The following is a 22,783-nucleotide window of genomic DNA, read 5'->3' on the forward strand; positions in this document are numbered from 1 at the left end:
TGAATTGTTTTAAGCCTGATGGAGCTGTACTTAGTATTTGTTTTTTAATTACCAGTAAATGTTAGTTTCTCTCTCTTTTGCATTATAATTATTTTAAACTTTATTGCTAGTTGCCAATCAGAGAGAATCAATTAAATCAATTAAGAAATGAGATATATGAGAATTTTAAATATTTTAAATAAATAAATACATAGAACCTATAGAAATGCATCATGTAGAAATTAGTAGAATTTTTGTTAGGAAAATGATTTGAAGGGAAAAAACCAAGCTGAAGCTCATCAGCCCCCCGGAGATCTAAATTCATTTTAAGTAGCTAGGTGTTCCCATATCACCTCTTTTCCTACCTTAGGCTACAGCTCTCTCCATCATTTATTTTGTTATCACCAGGATGGGCACTGCTTTACTTTTTGATGAAGACAGAGGTAAAGTAGGTGCTGAGCAGTTCCGCCTTCTCTCTTTCACCCAATAGCACAAACTACTTGTCATTTTAGTACTGTTTGTCATACTGTGCTGTAACTAAGGTATTCATCAATTTTCAAAAACATTTGTAGCAGTGCAGGAGAAACTCGCCTTTTATAGCTAGAATGTTGACATCATTTATTTAAATTATTTTGTCCTTACTGCCAGTCACCCATACTTACCATAAGTGACATCACCACACAGTCACATTTTACTGTGGTGCCATTCTGCTGACACTGTGCAATTTCTGGTGGAGTAAGATCGCCTACAAGACAAAGGCTAAAATAACAAATGCTTAACAGGAAGCAAGGTCCATTGAATTCAATGGATCGTATGCCTCATAAGATGTTGCTGTAATACAGGAAGGCCCCAAACAGGATTTTTAAAATCCTGACTATTCAGAAAGTCTGTTTTGGAGATGATTAGCTTTCACTTCTCCAGAATCACTTTTTTGAATTAGGAATACTCATCTCAGACATAGCATATGTCCGTGTCAGACTATTCAGATCTCTATTTGCCACATATGCTGAAAAATAACTCAGGCCACATACTAAAGAAATACAAGCTTTAGGATACAAAAGCCTACTGATAAAAAATATTATTTAGCATCTGTCTGTTATTCATTTTATCTATAAATGTTTTTCCTATATAACTAGGGAACTTATCACAGAAATAGCTCCATTAATACAATTTCCCTTATTAATATTAATGCAGCTTCCTCCATCAAGTTCAATAGTTACCTCTCACTAAATGTTCACTCAAGGCTCTTCTATCTATTTTCAAAATATCAACTATAATACTAATAATAACAAAGTACACAGGTGGGTAGCAAAGAACATTAGGTACTTAAAATGTTGCTTTGAACATCACAGTGCCATTGTTATTATCTTTGCCATTTTTTTCCCACAGAGAGAAAACTAAAATTGATAAGTAATTGCTGGTGGTCTCATTTTTCTCTTTTCCAGGAAAACAACAAAAGCACATTTGCAACTTCTCAATAATGTATTTGCATTCAAAACATTTTAGCCATTTCACCTAAGTCTTAATTGCACAGGTTTTGATTTCTTGAAGCCTTCTCTGCATCCCCACTCCTCTGCAGTGAACAGCAGGTGTCTTGACTATTCAATGCATTATGTTATGCCCAGAGTTGCGTGGCAAGGAACCTACTAGACTAGGGTGGTCCAACTTTTTACACCAAGTGGGCTGCAAGAGTACTTTGACACAGAATCTGTGGGCTGCACACTGCCTTTTAACATGGCGGGGGTGGTGAGGAACCAAGGCCAAAGTTTGATGCTCCCCACCGCCAGTCTTCATGCTGCCTTCCCAAAACTAGCTAAGCAAGGCACCAGGCTTTAGGAAGGAGGCTGGAAGACTCTAGGATTTTGTCAGAGTCCTCATGCCTCCTTCCCCAATCCCAGCCCCCTGCTTACCTGGCTTTAGGAAGACAGCACGAGGGCTTCAGGGGTGGGTGGGTGCATGCACACACACACGTGTCAAATGTTCCCCTCGGGCTCCATGTTGGACTGCCCTGTACTAGACCAAACAATCCACTTTTCAATCACAGCTCTCACTTTTCTCTTTGGCCAAAAAGAGTGAGAAGCAGAAGCAGCCAAGTTGGCTCATCACACAGAAATTACTTTAAAAGTTTGCCTGTACATTATGCTTCATAACTTTCCTTCTAATAACATCAGAAACTTGCTTTTAAGAAAAGGAAAGGAAACTCAGTCCCCCTGCAGATATGTGCCCTGTAGCAATTGGTCCTACCACAGGTCCTCATGAAGGTCTGGGTCTCAGCTACTAGTGTGAGCACCTGTAGAAGAGCCCACCAGTAATGTGACAGCTGCCTATGTCAGGATGTCCTCCATTGGGGCTTTTGGGAACAACATGCTTGGCTGCTGTGGGAAATAGGATGCCACAACTAATAGGCTGTTGCTTTTGTATATCAGTCTCCTCTTCTCTGTTTATGAGGTTATATGGTGCAGTCAAGAAGACAACGAAAGAAGCCATGTGTCAGGAAAATAGAGCTCGGTAGTAGAAAACGTAGATCTCCAGGTAGGGGTGAGAGTGAATCCTGACTGAAACTCTGGAGAGCAGCTGCCGGTTGGTGTAGGTAATCCTGAGCTAGATTATCCAATGGGGTGACTTGGCAGCCTCCTATGTTCTTATGTACCAAAATACACATCTACCCTACACACTAATCTTACATGTGCAATCACATGACACAGATCTTCTATGGACTATAAATGGTACCAACAAGCCTTATTGGAAAACTTTTCAGGTGTCTATTTCTGGTAAACTTCTATTGCAAATGGGTTTTAACTTTGCAATTATAGTATACCTGAAAAAATAAAATAAAACGTCATTCTGCTTTAGGTTTGGCCTTTTGGTAGTCTTGATTAAATATTATTACAGATTCTGGAACTGTACTGACATCTCAAAAAGCTTCCTATACTTAAAAGATGATAAGTATCATAGGAAAATAACCTTCTGTCAACGTTAATCAATAGATGACCCTGGGCTGGATCTGACAAACATACTGGATATCCATGGTCAGGCAGCGGAATCGGTCCTGCCTCACCCAAACAAATGACTGCCTCAACTGAAACTGTTCGACAACCATGCAACTGTGTCTTGCTTTACAATGTGTACAGGCAAATAAATTAATCATGCACATTTTTTTCATATTTGTCATAAAATTCAAGCCTACATGTGTTAGATTTCTTACTTGTAGACACTATGCAAAGAAGACTCATGTGTAAGTATCCAGCAGACTTGGAGATGAATCAGGTACTTATGATGGACAGCTGAGATCCCACTTCCCCAACACATGTAGCCAAAAGCTTGTTAGAACTGCCCACCTAAAAATTAAGTATAGATTGATATTTTCCTTTACCCTTGCATATGTTACATTGCTTATTTTAGGAACAGATGTAAATTAGTAGAGTGTACTACACACACACACTTTGAGTTATACACCAAATATAATGTGTGAGCTCTTTAAAGTTAAACTCAAGGCCATAAAAAGGGACAGAAGATCATCACCCTTTCCACCAAAATATCAGCATTCACTGAAGGCAGGGAGGGTGAGATAAGAAACACTAGCAGCAACTAAATATGCCAGTGTTGGCACTAAACACGCCACCTTTCTTGGCAATTAGAGAGCTAAAAATATTGTCCAATGTCTGAAATAATAGTGATGTATTTTTTATCACAGGGCACTGCAGTCACACAGTATAATCAGGTCCAAAAATATTGTATGTACCAAGGACCAATGATCCTTGTTTTTAAAGAAAGACAACAAGACAAAATAAAGCTCGTGATTATGTGTTAACTGTATGTGGGACTGTGTTTGGGTGGGAAATGCAAACTCCCCATATAGCATTTCTACGAGCGTTGTATAAAATACACCACATTTGAATGATAATTGCATAATAGCCATAATATTCTGTGGTCGTGCACATGTAGCACAATACAAATAACTGCAGTATCTGCAGCTATTGTCATGGTAACTATATGTTTGTATTAGGGCATCATGGTATAAAACAGGGGTCTAAAATCAGAAGATAACTGCGAATAAACTGCTATGCAGCATGCAGTTTTTGAAAGATACCAAGCATCCCATTAAGCTTAATAGGAATTCTGCCTCAAGTGAAGACTATAGATCAGGCATAGGCAAACTGGGCCCTCCAGATGTTTTGGAACTACAACTCCCATCATCCCTGACCACTGGTCCTGTTAGCTAGGGATGATGGGAGTTATAGTCCCAAAACATCTGGAGGACCGAGTTTCAGGATGCCCTTTGAATTTTTTTATAATATTTCATTGGTTTTCGTCTTATACGCCTGCTATAAGTTAAAGTACATTGCTTGTAATGCTTCTCTACTGGCTTTCCATCTTCAGTCCTCTTCAGGCACATTATATATCATGATAGTTAAAATCAAGTAAAGTGGGATTGCTTAATCACACCACATTTAAGCACTCCCTAGTAAAGAATGCATTCACAAATGGTTCTAAGAATACCTTATATTTCAAATGTGATTTTATTTTTGATGTGCTAGTGCGATTCATGAGCAATGGCAGCACAAGATGTGGCAATATTTAATTCCTATGCTTGTTTTCTACCCTTTGAACCTAGAATGATCTCATGAACACGCATCTTCATGCTTAAGTTTGTGAATTGACAGTATCTTGAAGATGTGCACTATTAGTCACCCATATCCACTTTTCTTAACATAGGAAAACTTAGCATTTAGGCTGTACTGGGGAAATGGCACCTCCCACATCGGAAAATATTAGCATGCTATTTCTAGAACGGCTTGAAATGTCACTACCGTACTTGTCATTACCGAGAAAGCAACGATGAGCAGTGCAAAATGCCTCAAAATCCTTCTTTCAAAAATGGGACCACATTTTTATTGAGCCATGGCTCAAGATCTATTTCTTGGTCATGAGCCCATGAGCCTGGGTTCAGAGAACATGCTAAGCCAAACCTTAGTGTGGCAGTAAAAGGAAGGGGAAGGAGCAAAGTAGCTGTGAGCTCCTTTCCAGGTGTATGCGAGCTTGCACAGTCCCACCAAGTCATAGTTTGGCTTAGTGTGATTTTCATACCAGTTCAGCTGGTGGACTTCACATAGTAACAGTTCCTAAACATTATAGTTGAAGCAGTGGAGACAACCCCGCAATGGACGTGCCATTTATGAAAGCCCTCATATGGCAAGAGGAACATGCAGACTCTGTGAATCTCTTACATCAGCAGCATCATTATATTGGAAGAAAAAAGTTTCCCCTCACTTCCAAAGTACAGAAAGAGACAACGTCTGGACACAAATAAAAACTGATACGATTTTTTCAGTTAAGTGCATATTTTTCTTCTGTTCACAGAAAAACAATGCAGGAGTTTAATATACTAAATCAGAAGTATTTACCTGTTGTGAATAGGTCCTCTGAACTTTGGGTCAAATTTCCTTGGTTCACCTGCATTTAAAATAAAATATTATAAAGATACAGCATAGTAAACAAAACAGAAAGTCAGGAATAATCTGTTATCAATTTGTTCTACGTTAAACTCTTATGAAAAACCTCACTAATTTATTGCTTAGTTTGATTCACAGGACAGCTTGCATAAGTGGTTCAAGTTTAGTTTAAGGAAGAGAAATCATGTGAAACTGTGGAGTACACACACCATACACGTAAAGTACTCCCCCCCCCAAAGAAAAACAACCTCAAGACTGTCAAGGGTGCTGGGAACCGCAACTCTATGAGAGATAAAAGACAGTTATCTGGATTCTTTGCAGATACATGTGTACTTTACATGTATGTTGTGGACACAGCCTGTATCTGTATCGTTATGAACGGTACAACTGTGTCCACTCCATTAAACCATCATGTTTGTCAAGATTAAGTTGGAGAAAGCAGCCAGAAGTGAACCAGGACCCGAGCAACAAGGTGAGCTGAGGGACTAGGTAAATTTTAGGTTAAGAGTGGACCTCCAGAACGAATTATTTTGTGGACAGGACAACATTCCAGAATTAAAAAATTGGCCAGAACTTTATTGATTCCACATGTAGGTTGTTGGGCTTGGCTTAGGCCTTGGGTGTATATCCTTCCAGCCCCACTGGTGGAGGGCTGCCACATGGCAGGGTCAGACCCAGGATTAATGGGTCCTCTGCAAGATGACCCTCCCAAGCCGATGAAGGTTTTTGGACAGAGACCCTAGGGTTGGGCGCAGCTGGACTTCATGTGCTCCCAACCCCCATCCACTCAGCCTGGCCGGGCCAGCTGGAATTTAAATCAAGCAGCTGGTGGGAAAGCCCACCAATCCACAGCGGCTGGGCTGGGAATCCCCCAGTCTGCCTGTCGTTGTTCCCAGGCATTGCTCCCTGGGAGTAGGAATTTTCTGTGACAGGCCAAAATAGCTGCCTACCGCACAATTGGGTAAGCAGCCATTCTCAGAGTCACCAGTTGTGTGAGCTTCCTCCCACTGTTTCAAAGTACTGTATACAACAAGTCTGCACAACAGGCAAGCGTTTGCAGAACCAAAGAATTAACACGGGTTTGTTAAGTTTTGTCAGCCTACAACTAGGTAAATCAGGAAAGACAGAGCAATTATCTTTTCAAGAAAACATGCAGTATAGTTCTTTCATTTGTCTTAAAATTATCACTCTTTCCCAATGTGTTTCTTCAATGTGGGCTTGTGAGAGAAATAAAAACCCATTAAGCACTGCTGCCTTGAATTTGAAGCTACTTTTCTCTCAAACTACCCATTGAAAGTCTTAATTGCATATGTTAAAATGAAATAAGAAGCTCTATTCACAGCCTTGCCTTCCCATATCCTATAAAAATAATTTTACACCACATAATTTGCAGATTTATCTAGGTTTCAATGAAGATGAAATGCGATTTTGCTGGAGCTGTTATTTTCAGTGTGACTACAACTCAAGGGAGCTATGAAAAACAATAATTATGTGAAAAGTTGGGAACAAATGCCCTTCCTTTTATAACGCACTTAACTTGAGGACAATTCACATAGCCCTCAACATGAATTTAGGATTTTTGTTTATGTCCACATTTTAAAAAAATACCACCCCTGTTTCAACATAAGCTTCTCATTATATCATCCACAACATCCTGGTTCAATACACTTTTTGAAGTCCTCCACCCCCAGAATACAGCTAGCTATAATCTGGAAATGTACCAAACCATCCAAAAGAAGAGTCAACACACTAAGCAGCACTGAAGTACACATTTAGTGCCAACCTCAACATGCACACACAGAAATGAATGAGCCGTCACATCTTGTCAAGAAAGAAACGCATGAAAAAATGAATATGTAACTGTAACAGAAAGTCAGATGCCTTAATTTGGCGTTTTGTTAATTTGAGGGAGACCGTGCTTGTCTGTCTAACAGTTTCACTGTTCAAGTTAGTAGTTGTTGTCATTTTCTTCTTATTATGTAATATTACGTGAAATAACTTTATTGTCCATGGCTGACTTGGTTAAATGTTGGAATGATGCACAGAAAGTGAACCCAAGTTAAAAAGGTAAAGGGACCCCTGACCATTAGGTCCAGTCGTGACCGACTCTAGGGTTGCGGCGCTCATCTCGCTTTACTGGCTGAGGGAGCCGGCGTACAGCTTCCAGGTCATGTGGCCAGCATGACTAAGCCGCTTCTGGCAAACCAGAGCAGCACACGGAAACGCTGTTTACCTTCCCGCCGGAGCAGTACCTATTTATCTACTTGCATTTTGACGTGCTTTCGAACTGCTAGGAGCAGGGACCAAGCAACGGGAGCTCACCCCTTCGTGGGGATTCGAACCACCAACCTTCTGATGGGCAAGTCCTAGGCTCTGTGGTTTAACCCTCAGTGCTACCCGCGTCCCACGAACCAAAGTTATAGAGCGATTAATGAAAAAGGAGCTCACAATATCAGGCTTGCTTTATTTATTTATTTATTTATTTATTTATTTATTTATTAGATTATGTGAAATCTAGCTTTCATGGATGAAGCAGCAAACATTCATATCTCCCAAAAGTATAAAAAAGATGTAGGTGGCCAAGTAATATTGGAGGTGTAAAGACAATAAATTTCTCTTTTTGTAAAATCCATTTATTCAAGGCACTCCTTACTTATGTAGTATTTACGTGACCATTCACATTAAATGATCGCATGATTAACATCTTTCCACAATGTTTATAGTATTAAAAAACTGAACTCAGGTCCTGCTCACAGGCTATTTCCTGTAGGCACTCAACTGACCACTTTGAGAACAGAATGCTGCACTAAATGGGCTACTGGCCTGATTTAGCAGGCCTCTTCTTAGCTCTCTTATTTCTTGATGCCTTAACCATGAACCAGACATTTCTTCCTTTATGCTATTTGCTGCAAACCAAATAGCATCATAAAATGTTCTTCATTGCTATAATATATTTCAAGGTATAAGAAATGGTTCCACATCTAAATTTCTCGTTTTTAAAAATTGCTGTGCACTTTTGCCTATCTATGAAATGTTATACTGCCAAACTAATAATAATAATAATAATAATAATAATAATAATAATAATTGTACCCCACCCATCTGACTGGGTTGTCCCAGCCACTCTGGGCAGCTTCTGACAGATATAAAAACATAATAAAACGTTAAACATTAAAAAGCTTCTCTATACAGGTAAACTGCATAAGGTGTGGTTGTTGTTGTTGTTGTTGTTTCCAAATTCTGTATCCAACTATCCAAGTCACTGTCCTGGCTCCTACTGAATGAAGAACTCAAACTCAGATTACAGTTTCTACCAAAATATTTAATACTCATATCAGTGTGATACATAAGCAGGATAAAGTTGAAAGGCACAGCAGGTACAACGCCTAGTTAGAGAACTGAAGACATTGATCCAACAAGTGACATGCCCCCTGTACTTTTGAGTGGAGGGGGGGGTAATTTAGGGCAACCAACAAGGCTGTTCCCACTCCTCCAGGAAGGCTGGGCCTGACTTGTCTGTTCATGCCTGGCCTGCCTTTTCTGTGACCTAGTAGGTAGTGGAGAAGGTGTGGGAGACTCCTCTAGAGTAAACAGCATGAACAGGGCAGTCACCTGCTCTTAAGAGGCTGAACTGGAGTTGGGCTCCAGTGGTTCCAGAGGCCAGGATGGCCTAACAAGCAAGGTGTCCAAATTTGTGATGAACCCTAGTGACTCAAGAGATGGAGGTATTGCCATGCTGCATGACTGAGCCCATCTGACCCCATTAGAACCTCCCCAGGATTATTACATTAACACAAAGACATATTTTTTTTTTAAAAAAAAGCAACACACCATATAGTGAAAACTGGAAATGAAATAAATTAATTAAATTGGCTTTTGAGGTGTTAATCAACAAGGTCGCATTCGAAATCCTGGGGTGCATTGCCTCTTCCCACTGCCTTTCAAGCCTCTCACCTTTTAATCACATTTTTATTGCAGTACTAACGACGAAGTCTTAAGGAATTCCATAGAGATTAAAGCTCCAGCCCACAACACACTTAAAATGGAGCAATGGTGCTGACTTCAATGCAAACATTTCCATAATAAATGTGCTTTGGGTTTCCCATCCTAATCAACAACGGTCCATAGATAAAAATTGCATCTCTCTTTCTCAAAGTTGTAGGATAGAACTGAAGAAACACAGTTCTTAGAGTTTTACGTAATTATATCAATATTGATAGAAAATCATATTTCAGGCAGTGAATTTGGTGTGTTGGTTTATGCTATCTATGAAAAGAATCCATTCTAATTAAATTGATTCCCTCCCCTTCCCCCAAGCTGCATCTCTTTTGGGAAGTTGTCTCCTCCTAACCTTTGTCGACCACAATCCCTTTTGTATTCTTACCATAGCAGGCTACTCTAAGGAACTGCATGTATTCAGATTCTATTCTGCAAACTCTAATGCATGCAAACAACTTGATATGTGTGAATAGCTGCACTGGGCTCAGTGGGGCCAGCTTACACTCATAAAGCAATAGATATAAAATGTTTGTGAGACAGCATTTGTTTGCATTTCAAGCTACAATTATAGGAAAAGATATGATGAACCAAGCTCATTCCTGGTGGAACTTCCCTCAAAGAGGCTTTAATCATAGGTGAATCCAGTATTCGACATTTTTTCTTTTTCTATGCAATGGAAAATTGAGTTTTTTGTCCTTGTATGGCAAGATTGCTCATTACAGGGATCAACACACCAAAAGATTTCTCACTTGATCCCTGCAAATCAATGTGGAGCATTGCTCTTCCTTATGAAGCTACACATTTTAATTGCACAACTAATAGAATATTTATGCTGAGTGGCCACATGGGTGTCAAACGTTAGACTTGTTTCTCTTATAAAACCAGCTGCTTTTGTACACTACACTATTCTGCTTCCATCAGAGGCAATTAAAGAGAGGTGTGCCGGTTGGGAATAGACACTCTTTAAACAGGACAAGCAGTCAATCCTTCTTTTGGTACATCTCAATTAGATGCACTTCAGCTTTGCATCTTAAACCAAACTCCCATATGTTCCAGAGCAAAGGAGCTGCTGTTATCAGACAGCAAAAGATAATGAGTTGTGGACAGCAGCAAAAGATGGTGGAATATGGGTTGGCGGTGAAAAGTTGAGAGCAAGTGCCAACTATACAAAAAGGCCTGGGAGGATCAGTTAGTACCAGAGTTAAGGCAGCAAGCAAGAAACAGGAGACAAAGGGCAAGAAAGAAAGCCATACTAGTACTGGACATAAAGTTTAAAGGTAAAGGTACCCCTGCCCGTACGGGCCAGTCTTGACAGACTCTAGGGTTGTGCGCTCATCTCACTCTAAAGGCCGGGAGCCAGCGCTGTCCGCAGACACTTCCGGGTCATGTGGCCAGCGTGACAAGCTGCATCTGGCGAGCCAGCGCAGCACACGGAACGCCATTTACCTTCCCGCTGGTAAGCAGTCCGTATTTATCTACTTGCACCCGAGGGTGCTTTCGAACTGCTAGGTTGGCAGGCGATGGGACCGAGCGACGGGAGCGCACCCCACCGCGGGGATTCGAATCGCCAACCTTTCGATCGGCAAGTCCTAGGCGCTGAGGCTTTAACCCACAGCGCCACCTGTGTCCCTGGACATAAAGTTTACCTGGCTGGAAATGAAAAGACAAAATTGTCCCTTGGGCAGGTAGTGCTTTGTTCCTGCAGCCAACTTATCCAGTATAGCACCAGGGGGCAGTCCCTGAGAACTGAACTCTGTATTCTCTTCATTATCTTTGAAATAAAGTGCTTGAGCAGCCACTTGGTCAGGTTTTTCCAACCAGAAAGCGTGAGTGAATCTAGCTAACAGAGACAATAATCAGTGTCAGAAAATGTAGAACAATAAAAATGAGAAAGCAAAAGAGTAAGGGGCTGAAGGAGTAAGAGTTGTGGAATGAGGTTTTGGAGTAGTCTGATTATTCGGCAGATAAATGGACAGAGCGATTTCTCCTGCTCTGTTCTGACAACAAAAGTCTTTGCAATCCCCTTTCAGCTCATCTAGAACTATTTTCTAAGTCCAGAAAGGGCTTTCAATAGATCTTAAAAAGAGAACCAATTAAACAGGTACAAAGCAGCATTTCTAAACACAGACAGTAGTGCAGAACTGCAAAAGACGGTGAAATTTAAAAGTTTTGCTACTTTAAAAGCACAAATATGTCAATTCTACCCCCTCCATATATTTGAGGAATTAACGTCAGAATTTCATTAAAAAGAGGCCCTTTTAATATGTTTTATTTAAAACATAAGCACAATACCCTATGACTGTACAGCAGGCATATAAAGGTCTGAGCCCAAAAGGATAAAGAGATGAGCAAATGAATAAAGAGGTTTCTAATGGAACTCTGTAACATAATATAAATGATAGCATTTGCTATTGCCGAGGCTAATGAATATATATTCGCATGCATAGCACTTTGGTACCCTTCTGGATGAACGATGCCATATAAAAAGCAATATATGGCTCTCAAGGGCTAGTGAACTGTCTTCTTGAACTACTACTGCTCAGCTGTGGCATATGGCCAATAGTGATATTAAACCATTAAGGTTTGCTGTTCCCTTGATATGGTGTGTGAATCACAGTGCAGTGCAATTTCCCACATACAGAAAGATAGGGGGCACACTGATCTTGCAATTCAGCCAGATCCCTAACCCTTGAATCAGAGACCCATGACCTAGAAAATGTAGGAACTACATCACTGATAGCTTAAGCTTTCTGAGATCATATACACTTACACATCACTGGGATATTACTGGATACATCACTGTACCTTAAGCACTGGAGAGCTGGGTTTACTTCTTCTTGCTCAAAGGCTCAGTGTCCCTTATTCCCCCCAACTTGACAGATGGGAGGATGTGGTTGGCTCCTCTCACATTGTGCTAAGCAGGCAACCTTACCACTGGGGAATGGTCCCTATTCCATAAGCACATAAAATTACAAAACTGGGCCATTCCACGGAAGATAAACAATTTCATGGGTCTAAGTGATAAGCCATATTGAAATGTCCTCTAAAGAAGAAGTGAAAGCTACTTGTGGAAATAAATATAGAGAAATCCCAAAATTTCAGCACAATTGTGATTTGTTACTAGGCTGCCCTCTGCAAAACAAATGGCATCAAAGAACAGAGAAGCTCAAGCTTTTTCTAACTCAGGTGTTTTAGTTTTATTTTAGTTTTTCAGCTTTGGCTGGGAGAGTGTGACTTATCACAGCCCAGTTTAGTCCAGGGTTAAAACCACATGTTGAGGGTCAAGTTGCATATTAGACAGTGGTTTACAAAAGCACTACAATATATCTTAGGGCTTGGGATGAGACAGAAGCTTGCTACAACCCTGCTGTGTTGTCTGCAGTTGTTACTCTCACACTGCAAGTTGGGCGTATTGTAAGAGAGATGTGGTGAGGGGTTTGTGGCTATCCTGCTATATACATTGCTGCAAGTATTGCAGTCCATAGGCTGGGATGAGGCTTGTATGTATTGCAAGCCAAGAATCACTCATATAAAACTCAGACTGCAGCAAAGTCAGTCTACTTAAGACCTCTCCCAGGCAAACTCTAATCCTCAATTGTATGCCTCTGCTCTGCTGACTTGCTTTTACAATGCTGGGTTGATCAGCTGACCTGTTGACAGGTATTACTTTTAAATACCAGAGAACTCAAATCACCAAATAGCACATATAAAATAAGAAATGGGTTAGAAAGAACACTAGTTCTTCTCTTTGCAGGCACATTTAATTTGGGTTGTAATGTCTACTGCCCAATCACAGCTACACTAAAATATTAGCTTTTCCAGTAAATTTCTATGGACAGCTAGCACTTCCACCATGTCTTTAAAAGTTCTATTAAAACCAGAAATGAACTAACTGGTTCACAGCACAGTCCAACACAATCCCAAAGAGTTCAATTGCACTTACTCACAAGCAGGGCTTTTGTCAGCTGGAACTCGCCAGAATTCAGTTCCAGCACCTCTCAGGCAGGCACCATTGCCATTATAAGAGAACAAGGGAGGCGTTCATGGTGAGTTTTGGCACCTCTTTTTCTAGTAAAACAGCACTGCTCATAAGCAAGCATATATGATTTCAGCTACAGTCCAGTAAGTAGCAAGCTGATTTGTGAAAACACGACTATTTCCTGCAACAACTTTAAAAAACAGACAAGATCTAGTGTTTAATGTATCTGAGCAATATTTTGCTTTCCACTACGAACATCTGGGCCACTTATTGTATACAGTGGTACCTCGGGTTAAGTACTTAATTCGTTCCGGAGGTCCGTTCTTAACCTGAAACTGTTCTTAACCTGAAGCAGCACTTTAGCTAATGGGGCCTCCTGCCGCCGCCGCACCACTGGAACATGATTTCTGTTCTCATCCTGAAGCAATGTTCTTAACCTGAAGCACTACTTCTGGGTTAGCGGAGTCTGTAACCTGACGTGTATGTAACTTGAAGCGTATGTAACCCGAGGTACTACTGCACAGGGGATCTGAACCTGCTTTCCTGATGACCAGTTAGTTCATATGAAGCTATCAAAGGTAATTTTTATTCTTAAGGTTTGGCTTGTACCACCAACCATGGACAAAGTATAATTCTGAGCCAATTTGTAAAATAACTTTTGAATAATTATGGTTTCAAGTGTTCAACTTTCACAGAGACTATCTCAGTAATCCTTATAGCAACTTTGGAACAACACAATAGTTTACAGTATTATATTCCCATGTTGCAGATGTGAGACTAAGATGGGGAAAATACAGCTTGCCTAAAGCTCCCTTGTGACTTGAAGGAGATATATGAACAGCAGGCTTCCAAAGTAAAAATGTTTATATACACAAACAATCTCGACTTGTCTTTGAACCCATGCCTAAAATCCTTTTTGTGAATAGGCTGGTCTTGGTTATACCTCATAGCAATTTCCACCATCATGGAGAAATTTTCCTAGCTGCCACATTCCCAAGAATTGATGCTGCCCATATACATAATTAGCTGGTTCACATGAGCCATTTTTTCATCTGAGTGTCTACCCAGAGACAGTCAGGAAAATTCACATGTAAAAATAAACTGTTGTATAAACTAGCCTTCTAGAATGGCAGAATGCAACCTTTAAAAAGTTATTTTTATTATTAATAACATATTACTAGCACACAGAGAGAGCACATTTTTTTCTTTTGCAAATGGGCACATAAACAGGCTATTTAAAGCATAGCACACATAGTAAACCAGTGTTACTTCTATGTGGACTGTGTTGGCAGTAACATAGGAAACCTCCAAGGCAAGGGGAGGAAATGTGAAGTGGATTAATAGGTACTTTGTTCAGACTTCTTGTTTACTTCACTGCATTGGGGGCAGCTATGTTAAATAATAGAATTTCTTAACTTCAATCCATGCACCAAAGATTGACAGAGGAAAAATATTTAGGATGAGTCAATTTATCAGGAATTCACTGTGCACTTCTGCAGCTGGTGATAGCATCTTTCCAGCAACTTCTTATCTTCCACAGGTTACTGATGACAGTTAAATTAAAGTAGCTTATCACTTCTGCTTCTCACTATTTTATGGAAAGATGTGAGATAAAAACCCAAGAAAATGTCACAGGTTTTGCTAAAGTAATCTAGGAAAACTAGGTATGGTAGCACATATTTCCTATCTATCAGCTAGGTGTGTTAATGTCTAACATTCTTTACCACATTATCCCTGCATTACCTTCTGGCTTGTGTTAGAAAATACTGACAGCTGACTATGGCCCAGTTCACATGTCGACACACTCATCAAGATATTAAAGCTTGGTGTATATAATATGGCTATGCTACTTGCACCATTAACAGGTTTATGAACCTCATTCTTTCAGCATTTTTTACAACACACCACTGATTCTTTCCTTCAGAGGATACATGGACATTCAGTGAAGCTACTCTTAAATCCCATTTGCTAGGGGGGAGAAAACATGATTTGTGCCCACTGCTGACAGTTTACGTCAAAGGAATTTAGGATGCAACCCTATACACAGTTTCCTAGAGTAAGTTATATTGAACTCAGTGAGGCTTATTCTGAGCACACTTCATAGGACTGTGGTGCCAGAGAACATTTTCTCTCTTTTGGGGGGTGGAGAGGGATGAATTTTACCGATTAAAAAAAGTGAAATTTTGTCCTGCTTCATATCAGAAAACCTTCACAACACACAAGCCCTGCTCTGTAAACTAAGGGAGCTCCCTTGTTTCTGTTTGCATTGTAGCAAATATGTTCTCTTCCATGCCAATAACCAACAAAAACATATTTTTGCCACCCAAGAACCTTGGCAGCTAATAGCTTTGGAGCAGATGTATGTGATAAAAACTGCTGGCTGGTACAGAACACAAATTACCCTGTCACACAGAAATCCTTCAGACCAAAACCAAGCTTATAAGGGAAATATAAAGGTACCCAATGTGCTATGCAGTTGCCTATACTCCATTAAGTTGCAGAACTTCCTTCAGGTACGCTCATTTAGAACTTGAAAGTTACTGTACCTAGAATCATAAAACTAAAGAGCTGGCAAGGACCACAAGGATCATTTAGTGCAACCCCCTGAGAGCATGAGAACAACTTCTTTCCTACACACAATTGGAGGGAAATGGGAAAAGGATCTGCATAGCTATGTGGTGATGTGGCAGAGACCTGTCTTATAATACTCTTCATTAACCCATCAGCATTTATCCAACAGGAGCAAATGTTTATATATTTGCATGGTTACATCCAGGTGTATCCATATATCAAACACAGGTATGAAATATTTATGTAGAACTGGCAAATTTTTGCATTTCAGACATAGTTTCTTGTCTCTTTAGGACCGTAATAAGCCAAGGTTTCAAAAAGACTAGAGAATCCTCATACATATGCTTTTATTTTGCCCTACATTATGCTGCAGCATCATCAACAGCAGCAATTTCCTGAATGCTCAGGATAGCTACATGAAACAGAATGGTTGATAATGTAGCCAGTGGGGCCAAGTGCACACCAGGTTTCTTTTTCCTAGAAGTTATTCTACTTTTTGTAATGACTCCATTCCTCTTAGCAAAACAGAATTCATAATAACTTCCTTCAGCCTTAGTATGCATGACAAACCTCTATTGGTTTCCTATCATATTAAAATGGAAAAACTATGCATTTGGGGATCAGATGTGACCGTTAGAATACCACTCCAGTAAAAACCAATACCTGTTGATTTACTAATGAACAAGGGCATAGTAGATTAAATGCTCCATACTCTGATCTCATAGTAGTAAGGGGTGTGGTTTTTATTACTCACAAAGCAAACAAATTTCACAAGTTGAAAACAACAGTGTTCGCTGAAGAAAGTAAAACACTGAATTATTGCAAACACCTTCAAAAACCCTTCCAGAATACCTGCTCATATTGGGGAGGGATGGGTCTGGTTTAAGATTGCTACCAATGCAAGACAGAACTTGAAAGTTTACTAAAGGAAGGTTAATATACAAAAAGTCAAAAAATAACAATAATTTGTTAAAACTAACAACTGTAAATATCAGTGCTAGCAGAAATTTCCAGAAAGAAATACATTGTAGTATTATAGGAAGGTTTTGCTTGGAGAAAATTTTAATTTTGAAATTTGCTCTAAATCTAAAGATTTGTATAATGTATCTTGCTGATCTGATGCATATATAAAAGGCACAGAATGCAATCCAAACCAAGTCTTTTCATAGAAAGCTATGGAATAAGCTTGCAGTTAAATAATTGTCCCATTTTTCACAACTAACTTTCACAAAATATTAAGGGTTTTTTTTTTAAGTTTAAGAGCAGAACTTGTACAACAGATGTAAACACAGCAGGTTGCTTCGAAAAGGGTTGAACCCATTTTTAACTTGTTTGGAAGTTAAAAGATTGGTTCAAAAACATACATTATGTAAGTAAAACAAAATACCTCTTCAAATTACTGCAACACTGTTTCATCTAGCAATCACTTTTCACATACCCCAAAGACACAGAGATGAAAGAGAACCCTGAATATCAGTCTCTGGTACAAAACATTTTTCACGTTATCCATTTAGAGCAAAGACATGTAAGATTACCATTTTCTCCATAGTAGAATTCTTCCTTTTTAGTCATATTGCTGCTTCCAACTCTAGCAATGTACAACTACAAGGACTTTTCAGGAAGAACAGTTTGTACAGTGAGCTTATGTCCACAAAATACCATGTAACCAGGTTTAAAAATAAAACTAATTGAATGGCACAACCTCATCCAATAAGGATCAGCTCACCATGGGGGTGGGACTTACGACCAAAAGAAAACTGATATCACCCAGTGCCAACATACGGCTGCTGCTATAAATGTCACTCCCATAGAGAACCACCTCTTTTCCAAAGTACACAAATACACACACAGAACCCTATTCAAATCATCGTAGGTTGGGAAGCAACATTGCCTGGTAGAGTTCCGAACTGTTGCAAATCCTTTTGTAACTCACCAACTGTTTTCTTTGTCTTTGCTTTTTGTGTGTGTCTCTCCCCACCCCTTCAAAATTTGTATATTCTTTGCATGTGTAGACAGATTGCATTGCATTCATTGCAGTGGTATAAATATATCCCACACAGTCTGCTTTGTGTATTATTCAATTATTTATTTAAATATGCTAACAGCTGCAATCTCATGTTGCCTTTACGTTAGTTGCTTAGAGGCTTCTAGTTTTCTGTGCAAACTTGAGCATTTTTAGAGTTTCATTAATTTCAGGGAAGTTTTGAAGCAGTTTTATTCACTTAAATACCACTAGTATATCATGTTAAAGTACTGTAGTAACATTGTGCAAACAAAAACAGTGTTGCAAGCAGCATAGCCAGGTTTTGAGGGTACGATAACACCCACATTCAGGATGTAAACTTTAGACAATTGTTTAAAAATATTTCAAATATTTAACTTTCTGTATCATTTTGTCTGTATCATTTCGTGCCCAACATTTCTGGCAAGTGTGTTTATAAATCAAGTTCAGCAATGACACTAAAGTAAGCAATGCAGTCCACAAGGTTGACATCGTGCAAGTTAATTGCATGCAAGATGCAGTTGTATTTTATATCCTTTTTTAACAGTGACTTTTTAAGTATTGTAGCATTGCTATTTTAATGCAGTCTGAAAAGTCACGATTAAATGTTGCAGAAATGTCGAAATGTGAAATGCTCTTGTTCACTGTTCCAGTCAGTGAGCGATGTTCTCCGCCAGGACACTCCATTATATTCTCATCTCACCAAGCTTCCCATTCACCTCCCAAGAGTTAGCTTGTACTGTATTCAGTAGCCGCTGAGAATGCTCAGAAATCATTGTAGTGTTCTTGGGGATTCCCCCTTAGGAATCTTTCTAAAGTTTTTTTTTTGTACTCCTGTAAACTTTGGAGTTCCTGCATGCCTGCTGACAACTCCCTCTTTTGCATTAATATTTCTGTTTGGCTATATGGGCAACAGCACTCACACCTGAGCCTCAGAAGTAAAGGGAATGATGAACTGATTTTACGAAGCAGAATGTAGTTGACTGAATTGTTAAAAATTTTATTTTATCATTCTGTTTTATTGAATAGTTATAATAATACTTTTGGATGTGTTGTTATGGCTAATACAATACATTGGAACCGATGATGAATGAATGGATGTTTAGAAATGGGGTCTGAATGTCTATTTTTATACTACTACTCTGTTTCCTAACTGCATGCTTCAAATGCTTTGGTTCAAAGCTTTTCAATGCTTTGTGGTTTTTTTACTGCAACTCTTGCAGGCCTCTATGCTTAGGAATGTGACCTTTCATTAAGAGATTTAAATACATTTCTGCATATATTCAACCATTCCTTTTCCATTATACTTTTCACCATTGCTTTCAATAATTATTCATGTATACACACGGACACTAAACTGGAACGCCTGAAAGCTAGAAAAATGCCTTTTCTCACAATTTTCTTTGCATAATAGCTTTTGGCTGCACTGACTTTGAACTACCTGTGCCATACACTGAGATGGCTGGTGGCTGTATGCACTGGCTTTTTACATGCTGCTGCGAGAACCTTTTCCAGTGTGCGGTTATCAGTGTAGGGAGTTATCTGCAGCATGTGTGATAATGTCTGCTGCTTGCTTGGCTAGAGAAATATAGGTGGGAGAGGGAGAACAGAAACCTCTGGCTTGTGTTTGGCTGGAATGTAGCCTAATAAGAGTCATATTATTATTGGGGAGCCAGTGTGGTATAGTGGTTAAGAGCAGTGGACTCGTAATCTGGTGAACTGGGTTCCCTTCCCCACTCCTCCACATGCAGCTGCTGGGTGACCTTGGGCCAGTCACACTTCTTTGAAGTCTCTCAGCCTCACTCACCTCACAGAGTGTTTGTTGTGGGGGAGGAAGGGAAAGGAGAATGTTAGCCGCTGTGAGACTCCTTAAGGGGAGAGAAAGGCAGGATATCAATCCAAACTCCTCCTTCTCCTCCTCCTCCTCCTCTTCTTCTTCTACATATCAGCTGCCCTGTCCCACACTGAGATATGGGGTCTTAGGCTGAAAAAAAAGGCTTTCTATCCCTATGATATGGATTTGTGTCAGGGGTACCTAAAGTTGTCAGATTCAATATGGGGCATGTCTTATTAGCTCTGCATTGTCGTCAAAAGAAAATGGTTTAGCTGGAGTAGTTATTTCAACATAGCCATTAACTGTAATAAAACCCTTCCCCATATTAGGTCTGGCAAGGCCTAGGTATGCACTTTATTATTATTATTGTTGTTGTTGTTTTATCATTATTATTATTATTATTATAATAAAAAAGAAATCTGAATTTTTATCCCATTCTTTCCAGCAGGCTCAGAACTAGTTTTCAACAAACAAAGAAACATATGCATAAATTCAAAAGCCAAAAAACTCTCTTTGAAATATGTAGATTAAGACATATAAAACATATACAAGGGAAGCTGAGGCTCATACTCTGTTTTACTCTTGAACTAAAAGCATGTACTGCAAACAAAAGACTGACAAATACTATGACATAATTTAAAATACACTGCAGCTACTTGAAGCTTTTTCAGAATTTCTGACCTTGTCTTTCATATTCATCCTTTGTTATCTTCTTTTAAATATGTACTGCACTTGACTAACATTCTGGCATGCAGCGCCCTGGGAGCTGCATTGTTTTGACATCTGCCAAATACCAGATAACCAGAAGACCACTTAGTGAACTTGGCTGCAACAGACTTGGAATGGTAGACCTGAATAATACTGTAGAATAATATACAACCGAACTAAATGATGCTAACGGGCTAAGACTGACCTGATTGCCTAAGTCTAGGGCAAATAATGATGAAAAATATCTCATACTGTCACTCCCCGGATGATCTGAATTGAACTAGAAGCAGTCTCCTTGTACTATAAAACCCTAACACTGGGGAAGTTGTAAACAATCAGTGTGTTATTGGGACTTTTATTATTGAAATATTGAGCTATGTAACAGATCTTCTCTGCCTACATACCTAATGAATGCTGCCATTTTGCCGTTTTTAAAAGGATAGTATTCTGTTACTGTACCTATTATATCACCACCACCACATTTTACAATGTTAAGCACTGTGTGTGAGACTCCCATTATAAAGGGAAACCTCAGCTTTATACAAACCACAATGTCTTGTTTCTCTGCCACTTTAGTAAGCTTTTAGAGAACAAAGTGAATGAAGCAGGGATGCCAACTCACAGCCGTTCCAATATGCACAAAACTCTAATAGCCTTCCCGTTCTCAAAATCTGCCCTGACAAATCCTGGTTTTCAATGACATGCCACACATAACATTTTGCCTGCTGTCAAATAATAACCAACATTAAAAGGGTGTCATAATAAGATATACATCATGCATTTCAAAGCACAGATTAAGCACTGGCTTGAAATGTTACCAGCTACCTATTAACCAAACAAACCACAATTAATTCTGTTTATTTCCTACAATTTGTCAGATGTGGCTTCTTTCATCAGTTGTCAGTTCAGCAGCGTGGTCTAGCAAAGGTAGGCAATGAGGATTATGGGCAAACACACAATATATATTTTTTATGTAACTTTCACCCATAAGAGGTTTCAAAAGCATGCTCAAATTGATTTCAACTGGTTGTTTTTAGGGATATTTTACCAACCTTGCTTTTACGTTTTTACTTTTTTATTATTGCTGCTTTATTGTTGTACTTTATTATATTTAATTTATATTATTATTGTTAGCTGCCTTAAGCAACTTTTGACGTAAGGGTGAAAATCATCTAATTCCTTGGCTGCAGTTTTTGGATGCTGGCAATCTACTGTGGCATCTAGTGAGAAGGAACATTTTATACCTCTTCAGTTACTAAAGAAGAAAAGGGAAATTTCTGCTTCAGATTTTCAGATTTTGTTGTATAAAACTGAGGTGTACCCAGGGGTTGGCTAGGTTTTTCCCTACCAGGGGTACAGGGCCAGAGAAGTGCCTCTCTACTCTGGCTCAAAGTGGTTAAGAGCCTGTCTGTCCATCCGCATGCTCCCTGGACTACTTTCATATAAGAAAGAAGACATTTCTAATTTTTTATTTTTTTACAATTTAACTAATATTTAAAATGTCCTGTTGCTTAAAATGAACACACATACAGGATATACAGCACAGTATGTGTACAAGCTGAGAAAGCTTTATTATAAGATCTGCCTAAAGACATGGTCCCTATACACAACCTTGGATTCACTGCATAACTCGGTTGGTTTAGAGCACGGTGCTGATAACACCAAGGTTGCAGGTTCGATCCCCATATGGGACAGCTGCAAATTCCTGCAGTGCAGGGGGTTGGACTAGATGACCCTCAGGGTCCTTTCCAACTCTACAATTCTATGATTCTGTATGTTTAAAGAAGTATTTAGTATTTTTTAAAAAATTGGTGCGCTGTTGCGTTTATACTTTTGCTTTCATAAGATCGATTTGAATTCTGTATTTGTAGAATACAACACTATTTAACTACTTCTTTAAAAGTTCATTAAAAAGAGCAGCAAGATTTGTTATAGAAAGAAAAGTGCAGTGCCTAATTAGGCACTTCAGTACTTGCTTTATAATCCCACATGCCCTGCGGTTGCTTTGCATTCTGAATCCTTAAACAGGTCCTTTTAAAACTGTGATCTAATATAAAATAATTAACATCTTTGCTTGTTGGGAGATACATTATTAATGCATATATAACACATATAAGCTGTTACAAACACACACACACACACTGGTGCTATAACTGAAAGATGGCTGGTGAATTTAGCAGGAGAGCAAGAAATAGATGAGCGCTTGAAAACTGGAGGGGGGGATGAACCAAGAAGAAAGTCTGGCTGGAATGAGATGT

The 22,783-nt window shown here is 39.3% G+C and overlaps 1 protein-coding gene across 3 annotated transcripts in view; it reads right to left on the reverse strand.

The window, feature by feature from the left end:
• The window catches only part of SLC44A5 (solute carrier family 44 member 5), a 154,089-nt gene that overhangs the window by 64,617 nt on the left and 66,689 nt on the right, over window positions 1-22,783 (reverse strand). For 2 of the 3 annotated variants that reach the window (XM_081914643.1, XM_081914641.1), the window contains exon 2: window positions 5,385-5,433. In XM_081914643.1, coding sequence (XP_081770769.1) covers window positions 5,385-5,433 — 49 coding nt within the window. Of the gene's footprint in view, window positions 1-5,384; window positions 5,434-17,516; window positions 17,611-22,783 lie in introns of those variants that run through there. The other variant, XM_081914642.1, reaches the window with a different exon arrangement.

Source organism: Podarcis melisellensis (genome assembly GCF_964234715.1).
Source record: "Podarcis melisellensis genome assembly, chromosome: 6".
NCBI classification, from domain to species: domain Eukaryota; kingdom Metazoa; phylum Chordata; class Lepidosauria; order Squamata; family Lacertidae; genus Podarcis; species Podarcis melisellensis.